General features: G+C 48.4%; 1 protein-coding gene across 2 annotated transcripts; it reads right to left on the bottom strand.

Moving 5' to 3' along the window:
• RCC1L (RCC1 like) lies at window positions 1-27,561 on the bottom strand. Of its 2 annotated transcripts, none has more exons than XM_045543175.1 (11): window positions 27,092-27,561; window positions 19,988-20,117; window positions 17,958-18,086; window positions 17,078-17,144; window positions 16,433-16,484; window positions 14,283-14,367; window positions 13,671-13,852; window positions 9,850-9,937; window positions 8,832-9,005; window positions 6,303-6,388; window positions 1-918 (listed from the first exon to the last, which is right to left on the bottom strand). In XM_045543175.1, the coding sequence occupies exons 1-11, from the start codon at window positions 27,413-27,415 to the stop codon at window positions 841-843; spliced, it is 1,395 nt and encodes a 464-aa protein (XP_045399131.1). In that variant the 5' UTR covers window positions 27,416-27,561; the 3' UTR covers window positions 1-840. The 2 variants fall into 2 exon arrangements, with proteins under 2 accessions (XP_045399131.1, XP_045399132.1); XM_045543176.1 differs by lacking the exon at window positions 1-918 and adding an exon at window positions 5,402-5,977 and having other exon boundaries at window positions 27,092-27,465.

Below are 27,561 nucleotides of genomic sequence, written 5' to 3'. Positions count from 1 at the left end.
TTAAAAATCAAAAGGCAGAGCATAGACTTTATTCCAAAAGCGATTTTTAAAAGACGTTTTTAAAGGAACAGACAAGTCACGCCGCTAAATCAAATGTTCTTCACACTCTGAACGCTCCCTCTCCCGGGCCGGCGGGCGCTCCAGCCAGGCTTTTGTGGACGTGTCCGCGGCCCTCGGCCCACAGGAATTCGGCCTCCATCTTCCTCCCGAGGGGCTTCTCAGCGTGTCCCAGCCAGGCAGGGAGAGCAGTCACAAGGCTGCAGACAGCCACGGGCCCCGCGGGGCAGGGGCAGCGACCCGGGAGGGCCATGAGCGACTGACTTGGCCGAAGCCAGCCTGGCCCCCTCAGCTCCGTGGGCTCGGCCTGAGGCACACGCACGTCTGCCAGACACAAACCAAGGGGCCGCCGTGACAGAGGGGAGACAGAAGCCCGTCCGAGCGCCACATTCTGTCAGGCCACCTTGTAAGGTCATGAAAAACGCCACGCGGTGAGGGCTAAGCTTTCCTAAAACCAGCGTCTTGGGCCAAGCATGATCCCAGAGGCTGTCCCAGGTGTAAACCGTCCTCCCGCCCGCGGCCACCGCAGCAGCCCAGGCGCTCGGCCCGCTAAACGCAGCGTCCTGTGCTGGACTCTGCAGGTCTCATCCTCGGCTGGAGAGGGGACCTCGTCCCAGATGCTCTCAGTACATGCCCACTACGGGATTTCGGAGAGGGTGCCACACTCCACAAAAGGTCCTGATCCTCCTCTGCCACCGTCCAAGAGCCCTGGCTGGCGGGCCACGTGCCGTCTCTGCTGGGCAGCCGAGGCCAGGGCCAGACTCAGCAGGTCAGGCGGGAGACTCAGATGAATGACTTGGCCAGAGTCACCATGTGATCCACACCACACGCCACATCCACGGGCTCCCCAGGCATCGTCACCTGAAACATAAGGCGCAGCGCACCCTGAGGGGGAGATGGTGCACAGGGCGGCAGCCGGGCCTGGGGTCAGCCCAACCCGGCCCTGCCTCTTAGGAGGTCACTTACCCTCTCTGGGCCTCAGCTCCCTCCCTGGAAATGGGGATGTGTCCCCCGCCCTGCAGGTCCATTAGGACAGCAGCCATGGCTGGTCACTCCTCCCCTCAGAGAGGCCGCTCTGGGCGAGGACAGACCTGCGCCCCGTCCCGGAACACGCACGTCCCACAGAGGCTGCTCCCCTGAGCACGACCCCGCCAGGCTCCCCGCCTGCAAGCTGGGGGTTCAGTGGCCTTTGCTGGGGTCACCACCATGGCTCACCGGGCAGCTCCAGAAACCTTTCTCTTGCTTTGTGGGTCCAGTTGGGGCACCGGGCCCTGCTGGCCACTGTCTTCTGTCCCCGCACCTGTCAAGGCCAGCGCCAGACACAGGCAGGCTGCGCAGCCAGCCTCAGGGAGCAGCATGGGCTGCGTCTCAGAGAGACCTCGCGCCTGTCTGGGCTGACAATGCCACGTCACAGGAAGGCCCGACCCCCGAGGGAGCAAGAAGACAGCCTCGTGCAGATGTGGCAGCCCAAGCCTGATCGCCTTGGAAATGGACACCCCGAACAGTCCCAGGTGTGCCCAGAGCCACACGGCCAAGCCAGCCGTCTAGGAAAGGGGCAGTTTTCTTTCTCTCTCGTTTATTATTATTATGACTAGGTAATGCAAATGGACATTCAGTGAAAAAGAATAAAAAGGTATTAAATACCTTTCAATACCACCCCTACCATCATCTGCCCCAGTCCCCACCTGCCATTAATACTTCCAACTAGTTTCTGGCTGTCCTTCCAGAGGTTCTTCATGCAAGAGGAGCGACATGAGGCTTGTGCTTTCCTATGGCTGGTGCCCTGCACGGCCCACCCACCGCCCCTTGCCAGGACACTGACGCTGCTTCTAGGGACCAGATCCGAATTCGGCCACCCTTCCCTGGTGGCCTCACTCAGCCCGCAAGTGTGACAGCTGGAAAGGGGATCTGTCACAGTCTGTGGAGTTTACTGGGCTTAAGAGGGGAAACGCCTCGTCCAGATGGCTGGGCCAAAAAGCACACAGGCAGCAGGCGCTGACCCCGGGGCTTTGTGCCTACGCTGGGGACACGAGACCATTAGGGACTCCTGGCCACAGGCAAACGGACGCTAGAAACCACGGCACGCCATCCCCCCGTCCCTAAACAAACGTCTTTAGCAGAACCTATTACAGAAATCACTAAACAAATAAGAAGCGGTGTCCCTGTTCATCACAAAGGCACGTAGAGGAGGGCAGCGTTCCAGGCTGGCCCTGGAGCAGAAGAAAACACGCTGCCTCTGGTGACAGGCCCCAGGTGAACTCTTAGCAACCTCCCCGGCCACTCGAGAGCGCTCTGTTTACCTTTCCCGGGAAAGTGCTGCTCTCCTCACTCTGCGGCCCACCTGCTGCACTTAGCACCTCTGTCCCTGTCCCCCAGTGCTCTGGCCATTAGAGCAGCACAAACCACTTGCCTGGGGCCCCTGAGAGCCTCTCGGGAGCAGCAGCAACTCCCCGAGGTCCCGGCTCCCCCTGGCGAGCGCTCTGGCACGGTCTCAGAGCGAGTCCAAGAAAACAGCGCCCTTAGCGGTGTTTTATTTTTGTCCTAGTCAAGGTTAAAAGGAGTTTCTATTCTAAACCAACTCACGCTCACAACTCCCCTGCAAAGGAAAGCAGTTCCAAAACCAGAACCACATTCAGCCTGAGTGACTCTCAGAAGTTTGAGCAGAGTCGGTTCAGCCACATCTCTCTCCACAGTTACTACTTCCTAAAACAAACGCCCACCGGGTGAGAGACACAGGAGGGGTGAGAAGGGGCACAGAGCTGACACAGGGCTTGTGAAATACCTCCTCTCCTGCGCTGTCAGAACCACCCACGACCTACTCAGTGCCGACATGAGGAGGAGGCCAGGGGTCAAGGGGGTTCCCAGCGTGGCCCCTAAAACCCCACCAGTCCTGACCCGAGGGGCACAGCGGTCTGCAGGCAGAAGCCCCAGTTCAAATCATACCCAACCCACTTAGGGACTGTGAGATTTGGGGCGAGCCCCTTGACTCCCAAATTCCGTAAGTGCACACCGTGGAGGGAGAGCCGACCCTCAAAGGTTGAGGATGACAGAGAACAAATGCAAAGTCCTGCACTTTGTCCATGCTCTGCCTTCCACGAAGAAAGGCTGTCATGTTTGATGAAAGTGGGTGTGCCTCCTGTGGGGTGAAGGTCATTCAAAACCCCCTGGAGTCCTGCCCCAGGCCCGTGGTGCTCCTGCTTAGGTCAGAGGGTCCCGAAAGGCCAGACGATGCCTGGTCGAATGTTGCTCAACTCTGCATGCTGCCTTCTCTCCAGCTTCAGGCTCTCACAGGGGAGGTGGGCTACGGTGACAGTACCACCATCTTAAAAGTCAGACATATCTGTAGCCAGGTGTGGTGGCTCACCCCTGCAATCCCTGTACTTTGGGAGGCCAAGGCGGGAGGATTGCTTGAGGCCAGGAGTTAGACACAAACCCAGGCAACAGAGCAAGACCCTGTCTCTAAAAGAAAATTTTTTTTTAATTAGCCAGGCATGGTGGCGCACACCTGTAGTCCCAGCTACTTGGGAGGATCACTTGAGCCCAGGAGCTGGAGGCTGTGGTGAGCTATGATGATGCCACTGCTCTCTACCCAGGACAACAGAGCAAGACCCTGTCTCTTAAAAAAAAAAAAAAAGACATATCCAAGTCTGAACCTTGGCTCTGCCTCTGACTTAGACGTGTGACCTTGAAGAAACCAGTATCAGTGCACAGCAGGAACGCATGTCCTGGAAAGCTTCCAGAAGGAGAGGTTTGAACCAGGTGGTCCAGGTGTCACCTCCTGGGCCCACGTACTGTGAGAAAAGCCCCACCTGTGCAAGTCCAAGAGTAACTAGGCAGTCCCACTGTATAAGCTACAAATAAAGCTGTACTCTTTCTTTCTTTTCTGAAACACTTCCTAAATGATGTCATGTATCCTCCACTGAGGATTAATTAGAAAATAACAGTTTTTAAAGAATAAAAATCACCTGCAATATTTTAAGAAATGAGTGGAGCAAAAGACTGGACCCCACGAGTGGATCCGAGCCTGGCTGCTGCCACTGTCCTGCCATTTCAAGCCCTCCCCTGCGCCCAATCTGCCCACCCTCCAATCAAAAGGCGACAAGAGGACAAAGCCACTCCCTTACACAAATAGTGCTCACCGACTGTGCGAGAGGGAGGACAATGGTTTGGTACCAAATGCAGCCGTCGCAGGGACAGGCTTGAGCGCTCTTCCCCTGATGGCACGAGTGTGGGGCAGCATGACCACAGGACACGTGTTCGAGAGGGGTCAGAGCAAACGAGCTGGACAGGAGTATCACGCGGCGGGGTCAGCACTCTGCTCCCAGCACACGCAGGGGCCGGTGCTTTGCACAGGCCACTGCAGCAGGCAAAACGTGACCCGAGTCAGATCTCTGGCTAATCTACACTCGAATGTGGAGAATGAAGGCAGGTGGGTAGGTCCTCCTCGGTGTTCATTCATCCAAAACCCAGTTGCTTAACTGTTTCCTGAGCTTCCCGGCAGAAAGTCATCCTTTTTAAAAGGAAGGGTGAAGAGAGAGCAGTGAGGAATCACTGAGAAAACCGGGGGGAGGCCAGGCGAGGTGCCTCACGCTTATAATCCTAGCACTCTGGGAGGCCGAGGTGGGAGGATCGATCAAGGTCAGGAATTCGAGACCAGCCTGAGCAAGAGTGAGACCCCGTCTCTACTAAAAATAGAAAGGAATTATCTGGACAACTAAAAATATATATACAAAAAATTAGCCGGGCATGGTGGCACATGCCTGTAGTCCCAGCTACTCTGGAGGCTGAGGCAGGAGGATCACTTGAGCCCAGGAGTTTGAGGTTGCTGTGAGTTAGGCTGATGCCACGGCACTCTAGCCCGGACCACAAAGCGAGACTGTCTCAAAAAAAAAAAAAGAAAAAGAAAAAAAGAAAACAGGCGGGAGATGGAACTTACCGATGCTCGCTCTATCTGAGCTGCTGTCCACTGCCCAATGCCCGGCTCTCCCCTCCTCACACGTAGTGACATTTCCAGGCTCAGGAACAAGCCACCTTGGAACAACTCTAGTGTATGAGCATTTTTCCCCAAAAAGTTTAGAGTCTCCATTTCAACTTGTTCTCTGAGAGCCTCCACTGACAATTTTTAATAAAGGAGGGGAGGGCTGCTGAGCTCACGGAGGACTAAGAGGACGGCAGCGGGGGCAGGGCCAACACAAATAGTCTCTGAATCGCCAGAGTGCTTCAGAACACGCTGCAGGGGGTTTTGACAGATCGGTCCTTATGGTTTTTTTTTCAAATTATACATTTCTTTTGCATTTTTACAAGTGCTTTTTTAAAAATGCTTTTCACAGTTTTAAAACAATTAAAATCCTATCTTCTAATACACACACGCACACACACGCATGCACACGCGTGCATGTACACACACACATCTCTATCCCCAGACTATCTCCAGACAAGAGCGTAAGAAACCAGTACCCACGGCCGCCTCTAGAACAATGATAGGAGACATTTTTCAAAATACATTTTTTTGTACCATGAACAATGCTCTGTATTAAAAAAAAAAAAGATTCTTTTTTTAGAATAACTTAAAGAACTAAGTAAACAACACTAAGATAAACTATAATTTAAGAAAGAATCTTTTTCCTCTTTAATTCTGAGATGAGCCTTTTTGCCTAACTGCACACTGCCCCCCTAGGAAAAGCCTTTATTTTTTCACTTGGTGGCCATGGCTGGGCAATCTAAATATTAAACATCCTGCTTTCTTTTAAACTCATTGCAAAGCACTCCCTGACATGGGCCTCCGTGAACAGCTCCCAGCTTGCTGACTTCTTCAAGTAGCCCCCTCTCCGGAGCCTCTTGGAGCCTGGAGCTTGCTGATACACCGTGTGCCTTTGTGTCCCCGCTCTGTGTTCCCGAGGACAGCCTCTCACAGGGCTTCCTACGGAACGGGACACTTGGGTACGCCACGCCCTCCCGGCCCCACCCACAGGCCCCGGGACAAGCTGTCCCACCGCGGGAGTTAAGGCAGCTGAGGGCCTGGCTCAGGCCTTGCTCCGCCCACGCACCATTCAGGAGTCTCACAGACGCCACGGCAGTGTGCGATGGCAGAACGTGCCGTGGCAGGAGGGGGACAGCCATGACCCAGAAGGGGAAGCATGTCACATGACCCTCTTCCTGGCCCAGCTGCACACTGGGCACCTACTGTGACATCAGGTGACTCTGCTCTCTGGCCACATCCTCAAGCCTGCCCAGGCCAGCCTTACCCTCCACGGGAAATACTGGTCTTCCAGGCGACCGATTCCCAGGCACCCTCGGATGTTCTTGCCCCACACAAACAGCTCTCCTTTGTCTGCGAAGAGAGGAAAACAGTGGCTTGGTTGGGGCTATGCAAAGAACAAGGCTCCAAGAGAAGGATGGGTCAGGAGACCAGGCTTTCTAGAACCAGGTGCAAACAGGGCCCACTGTCAAACTACAATTTTTACCAGGTGTTAATGCTTTCTTTCGAAGGGAAAAGTAAGTGTTTTAGATGCTGTCTAAAACACGTCGGAGCCCAGGACTTGCACTGTGTCCACCCACACGGGACATGAGCTCCTGCGTGGGGCTGCAGGCAGAGGTGGCTGCATACTCTGCCCCCCACCCACGGTCTGACCAGACTGTCCTCCATAAATCCTGGCTACACCCTGCACTTCCTAAGTTGACAGTGAGAAGTAGGACGATCTGTCATTCCTTCTTTGGGTGTCCACATCTCGGGAGTATTCAGTCAAGTGACATCTAGTTCCTGGGAGCCTGTCTGTGCCGGGTCTATGTCTGTGTTCTGGGAGCAAGGACAGGACAAGGACTGAACAGACATGGGTCCTGTCCTCATGGGACTAGATCTAGTCAAAGAGCTAGAAATATAAAAATGATTAACTAACAAATACATGTTTACAAACTGAAAGTGTCACAACCGAAGAGGACAGGGTGCTCCTGTAAGAGGACAGCCCTAAAGATGGAATCTAGACCAGGGCCCTGGGGGCGCTGCCTCAGGGAGGGTCCTGGCCCTGGACAGCCTCCTAGCCAGAACCCACCTGCACAGCTCGGGCCCTGCTCAGCACCGAGCCTCATTTCACTACCTGCTGTCGGGCAAAAGGCCTGGGTCACAGGAGGCAGAGGAAGCGACGTGGAGAAGCCAGGACTACAACAACCCGAGCTGATGAAATAAGGAATCCTCTGTTTCACACTGCCACAGCCCCGAGAGTCTGGCCATCCCCTTTGTCCTCCACATTCAAGTCTTACATGTTTAACAGAGCAATTCCGTGTGGCTCCCCAAAATGTCAGAGGACCACAGACAGGATAAACAAACCCAGTCCAGTTCCCAGATGGCCGACGGCAAATGCTGGGCACGCAGGCAGGGGCAAAACCCAAGCTCTGATGCTCCTTCTACCAAGGGACAGTAACTTATACCTGGAGGGTGGCTGCTGGATCCTGGGGGAAATCTAGAGAGGGATTTCCTTGCAGTGTGACCTGAAAGGGCTACGTGCCATGACAGCAAACAGGGAAGAGTCAACTCTAGTCAAAGGCTTCACACAGATTTCCAAACAGTTGACTTGGCACATAGGTTAAGCCTTCAAACATTCTGGAAAATAGGTATTTGTTGCTCCCAGAATCGGTCCACATGACTCTTATTTGCTAAATTGAAATAGCTTTAAAACATTTACGAGACCTCGACTCATCTGCAAAGGGAAGTAGCTGCTCTGCTTGGGCAGTGGCAGGGAATTCTCCAGCTTCCCTGGAGCTGCTTCACTTCACGCTTTCACACACTCAGAGTCGGATCAAACTCCAACCCTCAGCAACCCAGGCTACAGCCAGCCGGTTTTAAGGCCCCGGAAATCTGGAATTCAGACAATGAGTGAATAGCAGGTAGGACTCTGTATGGAGGGCGGACATCTGGAACTGTCCTCACACAAGCAGGAGGCCAGAGAACACAAACAAGGACGACCCAAACTGACTGTCCTGGCCCAGATGTTTACAAGGAAAACAATCACTTGCCATGAGATGAAAAGATTTCTTAATTGCAAGGAAATAACTAATTTGCTTGAGAATCACAAAATGAAATTAACTTAGTACAGTTTTACTACTCAAGTCAACTAAACGCAGCAAACTGAACCCACAGTAACTGGTGGAAGAGGAGACGCAATCCAGAGAAGGCACGCATTCTGGGGCTGCAGGGTAACTGGATACTCTGTGGCTTTGCCGTTTGGCAAGTCTTTAAGAAAACCTCCATTTCAGCCTTCCCTTTCATCAGTCTCTCCCCCAGCACTTTGGGGAAATTGGTAGATTTATCTCCATAAAACCACAGGATAGTCTTACAAATCTGTCTCTTGCCATCACACGGCCCTGGGTCAGATCGGGGTTTCTGGCGTGGCCAGGGGATGGGATTAAGCCCCACATACTCATTTCCTAACTGCCCACCCGTGGATTCGTGAAACCTCTGCTGGTCTCCTCTAGCGCCCTGACGTACTGCAGGTCCCCTCCTCCTGCCACCACCGGGTGCCCTCTGGAGAATCTTCAAGTTCACATTAGCCTAACCACAGACCAAATAAACCAAAAGCAAAGCTCCAGGATGAAAAAAGGACACACATTATACAACCTCAAGCCAAACAACTTCTAGATCAGCCACCCTCTTTAATTAACCATACACTAGTGCCGCTCTGCTGGATGGATGGTGAGAGCTGCCCAGAGTTTGGGGCTGCAGCTGAAAGAGGGTGCTTCAGCCAGGCCTGCTCCGGGGCTGTCGGGGCTTGCTCACTTACTGGTAAGTGCTGCAAAGTGGCTGAGTCCACATCGAATGCGGGAAACCTGGATTTCTGGGTTGAACTCCGTCAAGCCAAAGAGGGTGGGTGGAATCATTTCTGGAAGAGCAGTTTCCACTAGGTTTGGTCCTTTCCCAAGAATTCCATATCCCCAGACAAAAACATGTCCTTCCCCTACATTACAGGAAAAACAACGGTCAGTAAGTCAATCCAAGGAGAGCCCTCCCTCACCAGAAATTCAAACTGCACCACCAAGATTCATTATATCCACACAGATTTTTTTTTTCTCCTTGCTTGGCAAGAACATGCTGACAGAGATTTAAAATAATTCTTTCTCCCCTGCTAAAATTCTTGCTTGTGGAGTCTGTCTAGCCAGCTAACCAATCTCAGAACGCAAACTTCCCACATCTTGAGTGTAACCTGGAAAAGACCAGTCCGTAAACCAGCCAGAAAACCCACGTGAACACAGAACTCGAGGACAGTTTTCTCCCCTCCCGACAGCTTTCAGTTGCACACTGATCACAAGAGTGAGCCAAACAGATAAACGATTTCTGGAGAGATTCTTAAAACCCTTAGCAATATTTTTTTGGTTACGAAAGTTTAATATTCATCAGTGGTGCCAGACATTTAATCCCAGGGGCCGGATCTCAGTTTCCAAACTCTAAGGCTCCCCTCCCATCTGCCTTTTATTTCTTGGCTGCAGAAGGCAGAGCTGGAGTCTCTGGCCCAGGCTGGGGTTTGAGGGGGATTAAAGCAGTTCCTTCTCCGCTCCAGAAGCTTGCTGTAGTGTGACTAAGCTCTGTTGCTGTCTGTCTACATATAAATCACGGGCTGTTATCTTTCTGTCAAGAATTTCACCCTCACCCTGTGATAGCTGAACTCAATCCAACTACATCTTCCCGTGGCCACGTTCCCTCCTCTAGGCTGAGGTCTACAGCCTGTGAATCCAGTGGACGCTGACCACTCCCCCGCCCGATCTACCCACGGTTTCCAGTGAGCTGCCAGAAAAGGGCCTCACCATTGAGCACGGCGCAGCCTGTACCGCCACACGCAGCCTGCTGCACCTTCCCGACTCCTGAGAAGGGCAAGCACCGGGGCACGTTCACCTGAATCAAAGGAAAGGTCCACACTGTGAGGAAAGCAAAGCAGTGAGAACCGGGCAGCATTTGGTCTCATGCACAGAGTAGAGAGTCCAGTCCGTTCCTCCACTCCACAAGTATTTCCTGGGCATCTAGCATATGCTGAACATCATGCTAGGTGCTGGGGACACAGAAAGAGCGACGCAGCAAGTTCTAGCCTAGCAGAAGAGGCAGACATCAACCAAAATTAATACAAAATTACGTTTGCGCTAAACACCACAAAGGAAAGTTCAAGGACCTCTGAGAGTGTGTGAGAGAGAACCTGACCAGGTCTGAAGGGAGGAGCAGGCAGGGGAGGTTTCCACGTGTCCTGAGATCTGAAGGGTAAGTAAGAGTTACCAGGCAAGGGGAGAGGAGGGGACAACCCAGGTGGAGGAGGGGCACATGCAAAGGGAATGGGGTGAGCATGGCCCATCCCGGGAGTTGAAAGGAGGTCAGGGTGGCTGAAGCAGGGGAACAGGGAGGAAAAGGTGCAGACATCAGCGGGGATAAGGGAGGCCAGACCACACAGGATAACACAGGCCACAGTAAGGATTGCTCCTTATCTCAAGCACACAGGGAAGCCAGTAAGTCCCCAGCAGGGCAGAGACAGGCTCTCTGGGGTAGAACTTGAGCGGGCCAGGGGGACGAGTGTGAGTTCTCTTTGGACGCAGTGAGCATGCAGCGCCTACAGACGGCCAAGGGGAAGTGTCAGGGGCACTTGCAAATGTCTGGAACTCGGAACAGAAGGCGGGGATTAAGATGTAAGCTGGACAGTTATCAGGAGACAGATGGTCGCTGAAGCAAGCCATGGGAAAACGGTCTTCCAAAGGGGGAAGACAGAGAAAAGGGAGCAAAGCCCACATCCCAAGGATCTTCACCACCCAGAGGCCTGGCAGGAGAGGAAAACAGAATGAGACCAAAAGGAACGATGAGAAAGGCTGGAGAGAATGAGAAGAGGGTAGTTCTGTGGGAAAAAGGAAGAATGTTACTCACAAAGGTGGTCAACATGTCAGTCAATGTCAAGTGTACTGAGAGGTCAAGAAAGACAAATACTAGAAAATGTTCTCCACATGCTTTCTCATTTTTAGCAACCCTGGCAAAAGCCATCCGGTAAACTGATAATGGAAGAAGCCAAGCAGGCTGGACTGAATAAACAGGGGACGAGGAAACGGACCTGGTCAATAAACACAGCTCTAAGAAGTTGGGCTCAGAGGGAGGCAGGAGGTAAGGCAGGGCCAGGGGAGAGGAAGGAGTGTAGGTAAGGCTTGCTCAGGGGGAGACACGAGTCAGGTGCACAGGCTGACTGCGAGGCACCAGCAGAGAGGAAGAGGTTGAGATGATGAGAGAAGGCCCGACGATGGAGTACGGTTTCTGAGCAAGTGGGAGGAGATGGGTCCACGGCAGAGAGAAAACACTCGGCTTCCAACGGAGCTCCCCGCTCCATGGTTACAAAGGGGGCTCGCCAGGGGCCGCGGACACAGGGTGTGCAGGACGCTCAGTGTGTGACAGAGCCATTCCCACCTAACAGCATCTGCTTGCTGCGCTGGAGGGAAGACCTGCTGAGGGCGATGGGAGGGACAGAGGCTTGGACAGGGGAGTGTGGCCAACTTAGCTTTCCAGCAGGACTTGGTCTTGGCACTTCCACTGAGAAATAACTTAGAAAGATAGATTTTAAGTGCTTCAGTGACAGCCATGAATCTCTTCGGATTCACTTTCAGATGGAGACAGCTGGAGGAGAACACCCCCACGCTGACTGGAAAGGAGCAACGGGGCTCACCGGCCCAGAAGGTGCCTGGACGAAGCAGGGCTGGCAGGGCTGCGCCCCAGACCCCGCTGCGAGTCTCTAACTGAGACCCGCTCTAGCAAACAGCCACTGGGAACTCGCCACTGCAGTCACTGACAGGACGAGGCTCAGGCCATGACAAAAAATCAAAAATGAATCAATTCTTTAAAATAAATAAAGAAGTGTAATTTTTAAAAACCCAGATTGTGGCAAGATGACTCCAGTGACCCCATCTCCTGCTATCGACACCCAGGTGTAATCCCAACCCCTGTGTGTGGGCTAGATCTAGTGACTTCTAAGGAACAGAATTCAGCAGCAGTGACAATAGGCAATGTCATTTCTGAGATTAAATTGTGAAGCACTGGCTTCTGCCTTGCTGGCACCCTCCTGCCCTCCCATTTGCTCGCTCTGGTGACACCAGCTGCCATGTTGTGTGCTGCCCCGTGGAGAAGCTGTGTGACAAGGAACCGAGGAAGGCCTGGCCGGCAGCTATTGGCTGGCCAGCCGCCAGCGAGGAAAGGGGGCCTCGGTCCAACAGGCCACGAGGGCCTGCACCCTGCCAACACCACCAGAGTGAGTCGGCACAGATCCTCCCCTGGCTGAACCCTAAGACGACTGCAGCCTTTAAGAGATTCAGAGCCAAAAGACCCAGCTAAGCCACCCCTAGACTCCTGACCCACAGAAACTGTGACGTGAGAGATGTGTGCTCTTTTAATCCGCTAGGTTTTAGGGTCATGTGTTATGCAGCAATAGACAACAACAACATGACATTCGAACTGTCCCCCACAGGAAGGCCAGGGGAGACATTTTTCTCAGGCCTTGGTGTCAGGAAGAGCAGTACTTCTGAACACCTTATTTGCTGTTTATCTTACAGAAACAATAAATCATAAATGACCGTGTTTTCTTCTTTGTAAGAGAACTCAGGGCCAAATCTGTAACAACTTCTAGCCACTGTGCCAAACCATAGAGGAGGCATTTTTTATCTTATTAGCTGACCTTTAGTTTCCCTTTGTGCAGATCATCTGTTAATATATATTTATATTTGATCACATTAACGAAGGCAGTATGTTTCTTAAACAGTCCTTGTCTTTTAGAGAGACATACTGAAACTTTTATGAAAGAAATATGATGTCTAGGATTTGCTTCAAAATAGTGCAGGACAGAGAAGTAGATGAAATTATAGATGCAAAAACACCAGCCATTGGTGGTACGGGGTCTTTTGAAGGAGTGATATGAACAGTCCGGAATTAGATTGTGGGGACAGCTGCACAACCCACTAAATCATACACTTTAACATAGTGAATTGCATCTCCATTAAAAAAACTGGTCATTAGTTGGAAACTGTTGAAATAGGTGATGGATAGAAAGAGATCAGTTATACAATGATTTCTATTTTTTGTTTACATTTGAAATTTTCCTTAATAAAATACCAAAGGCCTACCACACTGTATTGATAGTGGCTCCCTTTGGTGAGAAGGAGGGGACGGTGATGGGGAGAGGCCACAAAGCAGAGCCACTGTCACTAGTGTCCCACCACGTGAGCTGGGGGCACAGAGGTGTCTCCATCAAGCCGCACACTCACCATCTGTGGGCTTTTCCAGACACACGTTATCATATATTGCAACCAAAAGCATGCAGTGACATCATAGGGACTTGGGAAACAGCCTCATGTCCCTTTTAGAACGAGACAGGGTACACGGACACACCTAAAATACAGATCTGAACCAGGGCTCTCTCCTCTGAGCATTGACAACAATGGCTTTTGAACCGAAGCTGCTTTTCAGGCTCCACCGAGATTGCCAAAAACTCAGTACCCTGAAGAAGCTGTTTTACAACACGTTAGGCCTAAACAGCACTTTCTATGTTATAGCTTGAAGAACCTCTCCTACGCGTCCTTGACACTTCTGTGTTTCCATGCCGTAGGTGACCCCATACCTGTGTGGAGTCAGTGACAGAAGCCAGCTGCAGGTACTCCGAGTTTCCCCAACCAAAGAGGCCTCCGTCAGCAGACACGGCCAGGCAGCAGTCGCCATAGGTGGCCACCTGGACGATGTTCACTCCGGCAAGGTCTCCGCCCAGCTTGGTGGGCACGCTGGTGACATTGTAGTGACCCAGACCTGACGTGGTGGAAAACGCTTACTTTCAATTATTCATTCTTTTAGCAAGCACTTACATAGACTTCCTATATGCCAACCACAGTTTTAAGCACTGAAGAAATATCAACTCAGAAATCCTAATCTGTTCCTCTGCATGCTCATACAACTTTTTTCTCCATGTTCTCTCAGAGGAGGAAAAAGGATATCATTTTAATCGGTATATTTTTAAAACCCTTGGAATTTTCTAGGTCTGATTCAAGTAAGACAACTTTGCAGGATGAAATACCACTACACAATGAATGTATTAGACTTTGCATAAACTACAACAAGCAATTTCTAATGCACTGCTGGGCTTTCTAGAAAATAAAGGAAATCTCCAAGAGCCCATCCGACCCCCAACACCGTGCCTAAGTGACAGTGCGCTGCCCCACACGGGTGAGAGGTACACTACCTGTCTGCCCGTCAGCGCCCCATCCACAAGAATAGACTTCTCCTTTATCCGTCAGGAACAGACTGTGATCCTGACCGCAGGCGACCTAGCAGACACACAGAGGTAAGGGTGATGAGAAGAAATACTTGGAACCCCAGTGTCCCAGCTCATGGAGCCAGAGGACCAGCACCCTCCCCACCACTCCTGGGCGCCTGGGGAGACGGCCCAGGCCGGCTGCCCGCGTTGCCTCCATCTCACATTGCTTCTCGGTCCACCACAGCCTGGCTCTGCCTCCCCCTCCCCCGAAACTGCTCTTGCTAAAGTAAGTGCCAATCTCCTAGGGGGCAACCCAAGAGCTCGTCCATCCATCCTCCTTCACCTCTGAGGAACCAGCCCTCCATAATCCTCCTCCTCCCATCCCTCTCTTCTGCTCTCTGGTAGCTCCCGGCCTTGGTTCTGAGCTCAGCCTCCACTTCGGACCCTTCAGTGCTGGGATCTTTCCCCAAGGTCTGTCTCCTGCGCTCTTCGGGCCTCATTGCTCACACTACCCTGGGAGACTGCACCCACTCCCAAGGCTTAACTTTCACCTCTACACTACGATCTCCAGTCTCAACAACTCTACTGAGTTTCAGACTTGTTTTTCTACCTGTCCAGTGAAAAGCACCATTTACTGAAGACTTATTATGCGGGGCACTGTGCCAAGTCAATAACCAAAACCACCCAGTAAGAAACTAAACTTCAAAGAAGTTTGGTAACTTGCCCAAAGTCACTTGGTCATAGGTGGAGGAGCAGGGACTTGAACTCACATTTACATTCCTTTGAAGCCTGTGCAAGAGACACCACACTCTACTGCAGCCTTAGAGCCAAACTCACTCTACCTCCCCCTCGCTTTCCCCTTCTACCCAAGCCTGCTCCTCTAGAACTCTCCACCCGGGTTAGGAACATGAGCACCCACTCACGTGCCTACTGACTCCTCCTCAACTCCTTCCCACTCACTCCTTGCCCACCTGGTCCAGCCCACAGCCCATCAATTCCCTCCTTACATGTCTCTCCCACCTGCCCCTTCTCAACTGGCCCTCATCACCTCCTCCCCCAGCTCCACTCCACATGGTGGCCAAATTATCTTTCTAAACGGACCACGATTCGGCTGTCAGTCACTCGGCTTAGAACCTGTGACAGCCCCCAACCATCGAAAGATGAAGTCTAAACTCCCTAAGACCTTGCCGCATTCACCCTCAGCCTGTCTCTCAGACTATTTCACCCCATTCCCCACAAGCATACCAAACTCCACACTGGGTGGGCCCATGCCTGTCATCCTAGCACTCTGTGAGGCTGAGACAGGAGGACTGCTTGAGCTCAGAAGTTCAAGACCAGCCTGAGCAAGAGCAAGACCCCGTCTCTACTAAAAATAGAAAAATTAGCCAGGTGTGGTCACGCCCACCTATAGTCCTGGCTACTCAGGAGACTGAGCCAAGAGGATTGCTTGAGCCTAGGAGTTTGAGGTTGCTGTGAGCTAGGCTGACGCCACGGCACTCTAGTCAGGGCAACAGAGTGAGACTCTGTCTCAAAAAAAAAAAAAAAAAAAAAAAAGCATACCAAACTCCAGCCACACTGCACACACTCAGCACATCAAAGCCACAGGCTGCTCCCTCCCCTCTGCCATAAAACCTTTCCCATCACCATCGCTGGCCTGTCCAGTAAAATCCCCTGCCTCCGCGACGCCCTCTCCCTTCCATCCCTGCCCTGGTAGACCTGACAGGTCCCCTTTTGGTGCTCTCACAGCACTTTCTGCACACATTCACATGTGTATTTAAATATTTACTGTAAGTACCTACCATGTGCCAGGCACTGCTCTGGGCACAAGAATAAAATAATGAGCAAGACCCAGCCAGCCTGGAGCACCGCGGCGCCAACCACACTGTGATGCAGCTAGCTTTTAACCCGTTCTCCTGTTTAACACTGCAGTGTTATCGCCCCAGATCTCAAGAAACTTTGTATCCCTAGGATCTGGCACAAATCCTGGCTTATAGTAGGCAGGCTATAATTTTTACTAAAATAATTTATTAATTCAGAAAATCCCCCTAACAAATTTGCCATCACCCCACCCAACTTTCAACCTTTCGAAGCACCCCTGGGGACAGGAAGGGCAGATCTCAGCCCCTGTCTCTTACCTGCACCACCTGTCCATCGAAGTCCTGCATTCTATGGACTTTGTGACTTTCACTACAGCCAGGAGCAGATTGGAGAGAAGGAAGAGATACGGTCGTGACCAGCACCGTGCAGTCCCGGGCCCTCCCGTGCCACCCTGGCTGGCAGTCCCCATCCCCACACACACACAGTAACTGTCAGGGGAACTCTCAGGGTCAAACACAAGGCAGAGCTAGGCCGGGCATGAAAGTAAAACAAAAGGAAACCAAACCCTAGGTGGTTTTAACATGCAGCCAGAGTTGAGACTGATGTTCAGACCCATCAACATAGAAAAGAAACTAGAGGGATATTTTTTTAAACACTAAAATCGAAAGAACTGAAGTGAAAGGGAATTTTTAAAAATTTGGTAAAATAAAAAATTAATTCACAAAAATTAATTCAAAGAAATTCTACACGTAACTACCAGTCTCATTCACCTCCCTCCCGCCGAGCTAACGCACAGAGCTCAGCCTGGAAACAAACAGTGCCCTCCACGTCTCCCTGCCCGGTCCTCCCAGCTCCGTCGCCAGCCTGCCCGCTGCTCTGTGGGTTTGCCACACCGCAATCATCCGAGAGATGCTTAGTGGTTAACAGGATATGGGGAACGGGTCGTCCTTTCAGGAACTCACCTGTAAATTTCATTGTCAACCACCTTTCTTCCACATTGCCCATAAGAATTGTTTCCCATGCTGAAGACTAAAAAGAACACCACCCATTACATAAGTTCTGCAGGTTCGTGGGATCCTAGAATGTCAGGACTGGACGGGGGTCTCCACACTGGTCCTAGTCAGCTCACCCTAAGTGCCCCTCGGTTTCCTTTTCCAACATGCCCAGCCTCTGCGGGCGCACCCACAGGCATGTGGGGACCCAGCCCCACCTCCCCCTGCACCCTAGTTCTGCCTCGTGGAAGCTGCACATTACGAGACTAGCACCTGATTCTCTGCACCTGTCACTAGGTTACTCTCGATGCCAAACTCCCTCTTGAAAGAGCTCCTGAACACCGCCTTCACCTCTTCCTCCACAGCACACTTAGCCAGAAAATGAAATCTGAAAAATGTAGTCACGCTGGCCTTGCCCTGGAAATAACCCCTCTTCTGGAGAGATTGTTACCCAGGGGCCTGCACTCTGAAAGCCCCCCACCACCTGGGCAAAGTGGGAGCAAATAGGCTTCTTTCGGTACCAAGAAAAAAAAGACATCTATCCACACAGCCCAGCTCAGTGACTTCACAGCAATGGGAGCTGGCCCTGATAAGGCTGCCTTGCGTGCAATGTCACATGTTTAAATGCCTGTGATTTTCCACGAACTGCAGAGAACAGAGCTCATAAGAGTTAGCAAGTTCTGTCCAATACGGCTCTCTTGAGCAATCCTACAGGTCGGCTCGGGAAATGCCAAGCTTCACTAATTAGATGTGGCTCAGTTAACGAGCCACTCAGGCCCGACCTCAAGGCTCCGTTTCACAATAAAATGGTCCCCCAACTCCTCGACAGAGCTTCAACAGGCCAACCCACCTCCTTCGCTGTCTGTCAGGACGAGAGAGTGTGCTCTGCCGCAGGACACCTGCAGCACCTGTGTTTCCTGAGGTCTGTCCAGAGGCAGTGGGACGGGCGAGGGCTCCAAAACATACTCGTAGCCCCTAGCTGAACAAAGCACATGCACTGAGAGTCAGAGCATTTCCAACATTAAAATCCTAGTGTCACTCCACACTGTCACACAGGAAGAAAGAGAGTCAGGGGTAGGAAAGACTTACTCAAGGCATGTAGTTAGAGGCAGAGCCAGGGCCTCCACGGCACAAAGTGGGCTATGGACAAGCATGCTTAGTCTTTCTAAAATAAATCTCTTTATGTGCCATTTACTATCACTTGAATTTTTAAGAAAGGTAAAAGCATTTCCCTCCTTCAATACCCACTAAAATTTCTTAGTAAGGTAAAGAACAGCAATACTGTATGATACCACTTATATAAAAAGGAGGCAAAAAAATATGCATTATTACACATAAATTAATACGCTTACATATGCACTAAATCTCTCTGAAAGGATCAACTGGAAGCCATTAACACAGGCTGTCTCCAGGGAGAAAAACTGTATGACTGGGAGGACAGAGGTGGAAAGCAGACTTTTCACCATATATTCTACCTCGCCTTCAGGATTCTGAACTATGCAAATATATGCTCTATTCAAACAAGAAATTAAATTTTAAATATTAAATAGGCAAGTAAAGGGAAGAGCTTTTTCAAACTCACTCTAAAGAAGAATTTTAGGGCCAGGCATGGTGGCTCACACCTGTAATCCCAGCACTTTGGGAGGATCCCTTAAGGTCAGAGTTCAAGATCAGCCTGGGCAATAGAGTGAGACCTCCATCTCTACAAAAAATAGAAAAATTCTCCAGGCATGGTGGCACTTGCTTGTAGTCCCAGCTACTCAGGAGGCTGAGACAGGAGGATCACTTGAGCTCAGGAGTTTGAGGTTGCAGTGAGCTATGATGACATCACTGCACTCTACTTGGGGGCAACAGAGCAAGACTCTGTCTCAAAAAAAGAAACATATGAAAAAGGTAATGTGGATTCTTCCAGCCAATAAAGACTTCAATACTGACTTATAATAGCTCATGCCTGTAATCCTAGCACTCTGGGAGGCCAAGGCGGGAGGATCGCTCAAGGTCAGGAGTTAGAGACCAGACTGAGCAAGAGCAAGACCCTGTCTCTACTAAAAATAGAAAGGAATTATCTGGACAACTAAAAATATATATACAAAAAATTAGTCAGGCATGGTGGCACATGCCTGTAGTCCCAGCTACTCAGGAGGCTGAGGCAGGAGGATGGCTTGAGCCCAGGAATTTGAGGTTGCTGTGAGCTAGGCTGCCGCCATGGCACTCTACCCCAGGCAACAGAGGGAGACTCTGTCTCAAAAAAAAAAAAACTGACTTATAAAAGACATTTCTGATATACATATAAAATAAGTGAAAAAAGGCAGAAAACAAAATATATGCTATGATCAAAACTATGGATAAATACACTTGCATATGAACTGGAAATAGAAAAAAATTAAAAGAAAGGTTTGTCCAGTATTTCTGAGTTATTTCCCCCTTATTTTAGGAAATATTTCACACTGTTCTTATAGTATTGTTTGGCAAACGCCTACTTATTTAAATGCCATTATAAGTTATTTGTAACATTTTTATAATCCAAGTTTCAAACATTTGGAATAAAGCTTCCATCTTAAGGTTTTCACTGAATTTTTCTCCCAAAACATATTCTAGGCACTATAGAGTATTTCAGGCTGTCACCATGGTAGGGTTATCTCTTTTGGGCCAAAAAGGAACATCTTTACTTATCAGCCAGGTGCTTGCTCTTTTGTCTGATGGTTCAATGTTGTTACCAAAGAGGCCAAAAAATAATCTAGTCCAGACTGTTTCAAACGACATCTCTCCAAGACTCCATCTATTTTGTTATTATGGCTGGCTTGTGTAATCACATCCTTGAAAACCAAAGAAAGCTCCCTCAAACTGATCACAACAGAGAAGGCAGATGAAGGTGCTCACTTGTATCTTTCCGGCTCCTGTGAAATCCAAGCTGAGAATCTTTGTTGAGTCCCATACCCCAGACTTTCGTAACATCCTTGGTTTTAGAGGACAGCAATGTGAATCCGTAGCCACAGGCAGCAGACGAAATCTGAAAGAGTTCCCACAAACCATTAACTGACTTGTTATGTCAGGTTTTTTCAGCTATAAATGACAGGTTATTTACTAAGTCCAAGAACACATACTATTAATATAGCAACTAATATTTACTAAACATTTACTATGTGTTTGAGATGTACTATTTCATTTAATCTTTATGATCACTCTTACAAAGCGTTATTTACGTGCAGGTCATAATCTATATCTAATGGTAAATGCCAGCTTACCACTAGATACCATCGTCCCCATTCACCAAGATACGGTCTAGCATAGTAGCTGACAGACTGCCGTAGTTTGAATCCTGGCTCCACCCCTTACCAGCTGTGGGACCTCAGATAGATCACGTTACCAGTCTGTATGCTTCCCTCTCTATAAAGTAGAGATGATAACAGCATCTCATTGGGTTGTTGTGAAGACTAAATTAATACAGCTAAAGCCCTTACAGTCAATAGTACCTGACTTCATGTAAGAGATATATAATGTATTTATTATTGTCGTTAGTAGCAGCAATATCGGGTGGATGAGAAAAGCGAGGCTCCTAGAGGTTAAGTAACTTGCCTTTCACTCTTACGCTACACTGCTACATTCTCAAGCCATTACCAGGAGGAGGAAGAATCAGTGTTACAGCTACTGTGAATTTAACACACTGGCAACGTCAAGGTCTCTGTTGGGTGTTTTAGCCATACTCTCATCAATCCTCACCTTCACTGACCAGATGAGAAAACTGGCGCTTCCAGGGGACCGGGACACAAACCAAAGGTGGTTTGATTTTAAAATCACCCCTCTTTCCATACTACCCAGAGTGATCGTATTCTCTGTTGGCACAGGACAGCCCTGGTTTACCCCTGATGTCCCAATGTTCACTCTTCAGTTGGACAACACATTATATGGTCGCCCTAACTACCTCTCAGCTGTGTATGGTCTATCAGAGGCCTCTGCAGTGTCTCTCAGGGACCATATGCAAACCTAACCTAATCCCGAAGAAAATGCTGGCTTACCACTGATCGTGAACAAACATGAGGAACCTTTTTTCACCTTCCAGCATTTCTTGAAGAAAACTAGCTAAATATTTCTTTAAATTTTGATTTATTGACACCTTGTTTAACTGAGTCATCCAAGAGTGATATTTTCCCTCATAACATTCACATGGAACTTACATGCCTGCACCTTTGTGCTAGTCAAAACACCTAGTTCTCTGGCCTCCTGGACCCTCGGCCCCCTTTCTGGAATGGCTTTAACTCCACAGAAATGACCTACGTGGGAGACAGCAGACAGCCCTGCCCAGGCAGCAGGAAACACAGAAAAGAGGTAAGTCTAAAAGTGATTCCCAGCAACAATGATTATTCTCACTGCTTGGTGATGCCTGTTCAACATTCAACAAACACTTGGTGAGCCCCTACTGTATCATAAAATCTGTTAGCATGTGAGAAGGCTTGGCACAATTCCTGACACAGGTTTAGCATCAAGTGCTTGTGATCACAACGTGCCAGGAGGGCACTTCCAACTGTGGAGGTCTGAAGAGGTTAGCAAATCTCTCTCCACCCCACCCCCCTAAACAAGATAAGAATAAAACTGGACAAAACTGAAAAAAAAACAAAAACAAGAACCCACAACCATTTCAGGGCTCTGAAAATCAATCAAAGGCAAATAAACCGAGAAGAAATGTTTACTCATGAAAAACTGCTGCACTGCTGGAACTTCAAGTATGAGTAGCAGGAGTCCACAGACTTCCTGTCTAGGACTGTTCCACCTACTGCTTTGGTGGAGGGTGAAACCCATGCCCGGCAGCAAATTCAATATGCCACAAACAAGAAAAACCTACAACTTGGAGAGCCCGAGGTTGCCATCCTGATTAGGCAAGAGGAGGCGGGCCAGCCAGAAATGTCACTGGACCATCCTAGAAATGAGAGAACCATCAAAGGCTCCCACATATCCACGGCTTACTGGGAAATTGCCCAAATGAACAGGGCAGACGGGAGCCCTGTGGAGAGTAAAGCTAGGGCAGGCTTGAGAACTCTGAATGGGATCCCCAACCTACACACAGAATCCACAGTGGAAGACAGAAACACTGTGAGCTAGAGGTGTTTGAGCACAACCTCTGCCCAAATCATTGTCTGACCACAGCCACAATGGTACTACAGGTAGAGGGCAATCCCAAGGAGCCAGGTTAAAAAAAAAAGTAAATAAATAAGGAGAAGAAAACACACACACAAAAAAAACCTGAGCAAATACATCAGTGGCCACACACAGCAGGGGAGACTGACTCTATAAATTAAGTCCATAAAAGTTACCAACAAAATTCAAAGTTGTTACAATACATCATCCAAAAATCTAGTTTTCAACAAAAAAGGACAGGACATGCAAAGAAACAAGAAATCATGACCTATATATACTGAGGGGACAGAGCAGCCGGCAGAAACTGACACTGAGTAGACCCCCTGTTAGATTTATCAATGATTTCAATGAACTATTGTTCAAAGAACTTTTTAAAATCATGTTTAAAGAATTAAAGTCCAAACTCATCAAAATGTATACGTTAAATAGGTACAATTTTTATATAGCAATTAAACCTCAATAAAGTTTTCTAAAGGAATTAAAGGAAAACATGATGATAATGACTCAACAAATAGGGAATCTGAATAGAGAAATACAAACTATATTAATAACCTAAACAGAGGTAGGAGGATTGCTTCAGCCTAAGAGTTCAAGGTTACAGTGAGCTATGATCACACCACTGTACTCCCACCTGGGCCAAAAGAGTGAGACCTTGTCTCTTTAAAAACACAAAAACAAAAACAAACAAACAAAAAAACACTAAATGGAAATGGAATGGAGTTTAAAAATACAATAACCAAAATAAAAAATTTACTAGACTCAACAGCAGATTTGAGATACCAGAAGAATCAGTTAACATGAGGAAAAATCAAGAAAAATTGCCCATCCTAAAGGACAAGAAAAAAAGATTGAAAAAAAATGAACAATGTCTCACAGACCTGTCACACAATAATCAATATCAATATTTATGTAATGGGAGTCACAGAAGGGGAAGAGAAAAAGAAACAGGCAGTAAAAAATATTTAAAGAAATAATGGTCAAAAACTTCCCAAATTTTATGAGAAACACAAATCTACAAATCAAAGCTACTCAACAAGTTACAGTTAAACTGCTGAAAGACAAAGAGAAAAGCTTAAAAGTAGCAAAAGAAAATGGACTCATCAAGCACAAGGGAATGACAGCAAGATTAACAGCTATTTTCTCATCAGAAACAAGAGACCAGAAACCAGTGGAATGACATATCAAAGTGATGAAAGACAAAACTGTCAACCAAGAATTCTATATCCAGCAAAACTATCCTTAAAAAATTAAGATAAAATAAAGACACTCCCAGACAAACACTGAGAATTCACTGCTAGCAGATCTGCCTTAACAAGTACTAAAGAAGTCTTCAGGCTGAAAGGAAATGACAGCAGATGGTAACCGCTCACAAGAAAAATCAATAAAAAGAAATGAAGAGCATTAGTATGAGTAATTACATACGTAAATATAAATAACTACATAAATATAATCTTTCTGCTGGGTACAGTGGCTCACACCTGTAATCCTGGCACTTGGGAGGCCAAGGCAGGGGAATCACTTAAAGCAGGAGTTTGAGACCAGCCTGAGCAACATGGTGAGACTTTAGTCTCTACAAAAAGTAGAACAATTAGCCAGGTGTGGTGGCACACACCTGTACCCAGCTACTTGGGAGGCTGAGGCAGGTGGATGTCTTAAGCCCAGGAGTTTGAGGTTGCAGTGAGCTATGATGATGCCACTACACCCTAGCCCAGGCAACAGATTGAGACCCTGTCTCAAAAAAATACATATATACATATATATATATGATTTTTCCCTTTTGTTCTCTTAAATGATTTAAAAGACAACTCCATAACAATAGTTATAAAATTATATTGTTGGGCTTAAAACATATACAGGTGTAATATATACATCACATTAACCACACAAAGGAGATGGGAGAAAATGGAGCTATGTTATAGAACAAAGTTGCTATAATTTATCAATATTATGTCACTATTAACCTAATAGTGGTTGTAATAAGTTAGATCATGAGACATTAAAATGCATATTATAATCCCAAGAATCACTTTTTTAAAAAAAACTCAAAAGATATAGGAGAGTTAAGCCTAATCTCTCTCCCCACTACAAAACCCAATTTTAGTAGCGTCCTTAAATAAAGTCTTCCTTACTGACTTTAAATACACACACACACACACACACACACACAGATGGTCCTTGACTTACATGTTTTTTTTACTTTATGATGGTGCAAAAGCAATACACATATAGTAGAAACTGTATATTGAGTACACATACAACCATTCTCCTTTTCACTTTCAGTATTCAACAAATTACATAAGATACTATTTATTATAAAATAGGCTTTGTATTAGATGATTTTGCCCCACTGTAGGCTAATGTAAGTGTTCTGAGCACATTTAAGGTAGGCTAGGCTAAGCTATAACGGTAGGTTAAGTGTATTAAATGTATTTTTGACTTACAATATTTTCAACTTACACTGGGTTTATTGGAATGGAACCCCATTATCAGTTGAGACATCTCTGTGTGTATAGTGTATGTGTACATATATATACACACTCAACAAAGGAATTTAAAAGGTACACTAGAAAAATATTGATTTAACACAAGAGGCAGCAGTAAATGAGGAAAAACCAATTGTATGTTTATATACTAGCAATGAACACTCCAAAAATGAAATTAAGAACACAATTCCATTCACAATAGCATCAAAAAGAATAAAATGCTCAAGAATAAATCTAACAAAAGTGCAAGATGTACACTGAAAAACCACTAAAGAGTTGAGAAAAATTACAGATCTAAATAAATAGGCATGCCATGTTCATAGATTCGGAGACTCAAAATTGTTAAAATGGTAATTTTGCCCAAATTGATCTATAGGTTCAACATAATCCCTATCAAAATCCTGGGAAGTATTTTTGCAGAAATTGATAAACCAATCCTAAAATTCTTACAGAAAAGCAAAGAACCTAGAAGAGCCAAAACAATTTTCTAAAAAGAATGAAACTGGATGACTTACATTTCCCAATTCTAAAACTTAATATAAAACTACAGTAATCAAGATAGTGTCATTTTGGGATAAGGACAGACACATAGATCAACGGAACAGAATTGAGTGCTCAGAAATAAACTCTTACATTTACAGTCAACTGACTTGGTCAACCGATTTTCAACAAAGGTGCCAAGACAATTCAATAAGAAAAAGATAGTCTCTTCAACTAAGGATTATAGGACAATTGAAAATCTACATGCAAAAAGACACTTACCTCACACCAGACACATAAATCAACTCAAAACGGTTCATAGACCTAAATGTTAGAGCTAAAACTATGAAGCTTATAGAAGAAAGCAGAGGAAAATAATGTTTGTGATCTTGAGTTAGGCAAAGATTTCTTAGATATGATGCCAAAAGCACAATCCACAGAACAAAAACTAAATTTCACAAATATCAAAAACTTTTGCTTTTTAAAAGACACTACCAAAAAAATTTAAAAAGGCTGGATACAGTGGCTCACGCCTATAAACCTAGTACTTTGGGAGGCCAAGGCAGGAGGATCACTTTATGCTGGAAGTTCAAGACCAGCCTGGGCAAAAGTGAGAGTGGGATCCCATCTCTACAAAAAAAATTATTTAATTAGCCAGGCATGGTGGGGAACATGCCTGTAGTCCCAGCTACTGAGGAGGCTGAGGCAGGAAGATCACTTGAGCCCAAGAATTTGAGGTTACAGTGAGCTGCTGCACTCTAGCCCGGGCAACAGTCTCAAAAAATAAATAAATAAATAAAAAGAAGTCGGCTGTGGCTGTGCACCTATAATCCCAGCTACTCTGGAGGCTGAGGATGGAGGATTGCTTGAGTCCAGGATTACAGATCAGCATGGGCAACACAGCAAGACCCCATCTCGAAAGAAGGAAGGAGGAAGAAAGGAAAAGAGAAAGGGAAGGAAAAAGGAAAGGAAGAAAACAAAAGGAAAAGCCACAGAGTAAGAGACAGTATTTGTACATAACATGTGATAAAGGGCCTATATCCAGAACACATAAAGAATTTTTACAACTCAATATTAAGAAGTCAAACAACCCAACCCTTCATTCATCTGAAGCTTAAATTCCTTGTTTCTCCTGATCTCTTTTAGTTAAAAGATCATTTACTGTCCTTGGCAGAAAAATCAAAAGCCAAGTTGGAAATGCTTGCTTCCTTTTCATCACTCATGAAGACTTCCACAACCGTCCCCAAACGAGACCCAATCCTAAGCATCCACTTTTGCTCTTCTGAGTGTTGGTTTCCAAGAAAAAGCGTCCTTGGGCAGCTGTCTTTTGCTATAACCTTTTCAAATCTGAGCTCATTCAGAAGCATCCCGTGCAACCATTTGGCGTGTTCAGACATCTCAGCCTTGCTCTCTCATTTCTGTCACTGCTGAGTGTTAACATTTCCTTTCCAAGTTGTTCATCCACCAAAGCCAGCCCACGTTTTCCCTGAACTTCTGAATTCTGCTTTCTGGGCGTAAGAACTTCTGGAGACAGACTGGCCCGAGTACGAATCCCACTGTACACACACCTATCAGCTGTGGGGCCTTGGGTCTTAACCTCTCTGGGCCTCCCTTTCCTCCCCTATAACAGGGGATGACAACCCCCACTTACAGGGTGCTGAGCGAATGACACGAGCCGGGCACGACACCTGGCACGTTTCAGTCCCCCCATAAACGTTGACAGCCGGCTCTAACGCCGGCTCACAGTTAACTAGAGGGTCGCCAAAGTCCGGCCACCCACAGTAGCCAACTTCTCAAAGAGAGCCGAATACTTCGGGGGTGGGAGGGCCGGTGGCGGGGGCCCGGAAGGCGGAAGAGAGCAAGCGAGGGAGGGAGCCGCGGCCCGCACCTTTTGCTCCAGCTCCAGGCGGTAGGGCACAATCTGGATCCTGCGGTACGACCGCCGGCCGGCGCGAGTCTTGGGCCCGGAGCCGGGCAGCACGAAGGTGGGCACGCCCAGCGCCCCCGAGAAGCTGAAGCCCCACACGAAGACGCGGTCGACACGGGCGGCACGCTCGCCCACGTACTGGAACACGGGCGCGTCCGCCTCGGCCTCCGCCGCCTCGCGCCGGCTCCGCGAGCGCCCGGCCGGCGTCCAGTGCCCTCGCACCAGCCCCGGCCAGCTCAGCCGCTGCCGCAGCCGAGCCCCAGCCGCCAGCGCGGCCAGCGCCATCCTCCGCTGCACGCCTCAGCAGCTCCTGGGCGCCGCCATCTTGTGTGACCTTTGACCTTCCCCCACGCTCCGGCGGAAGCGCGGCGGCCACGCTTACTACTGGCTGAAGGCAAAGACGCTGAGGGCAGCCCACGGCTGGGGGGGCG

This window comes from Lemur catta, chromosome 2, assembly GCF_020740605.2.
Source record: "Lemur catta isolate mLemCat1 chromosome 2, mLemCat1.pri, whole genome shotgun sequence".
NCBI classification, from domain to species: domain Eukaryota; kingdom Metazoa; phylum Chordata; class Mammalia; order Primates; family Lemuridae; genus Lemur; species Lemur catta.
The sequence above is the reverse complement of the archived record's forward strand: the minus strand, read 5'-3'. Positions and strand labels throughout refer to the sequence as shown.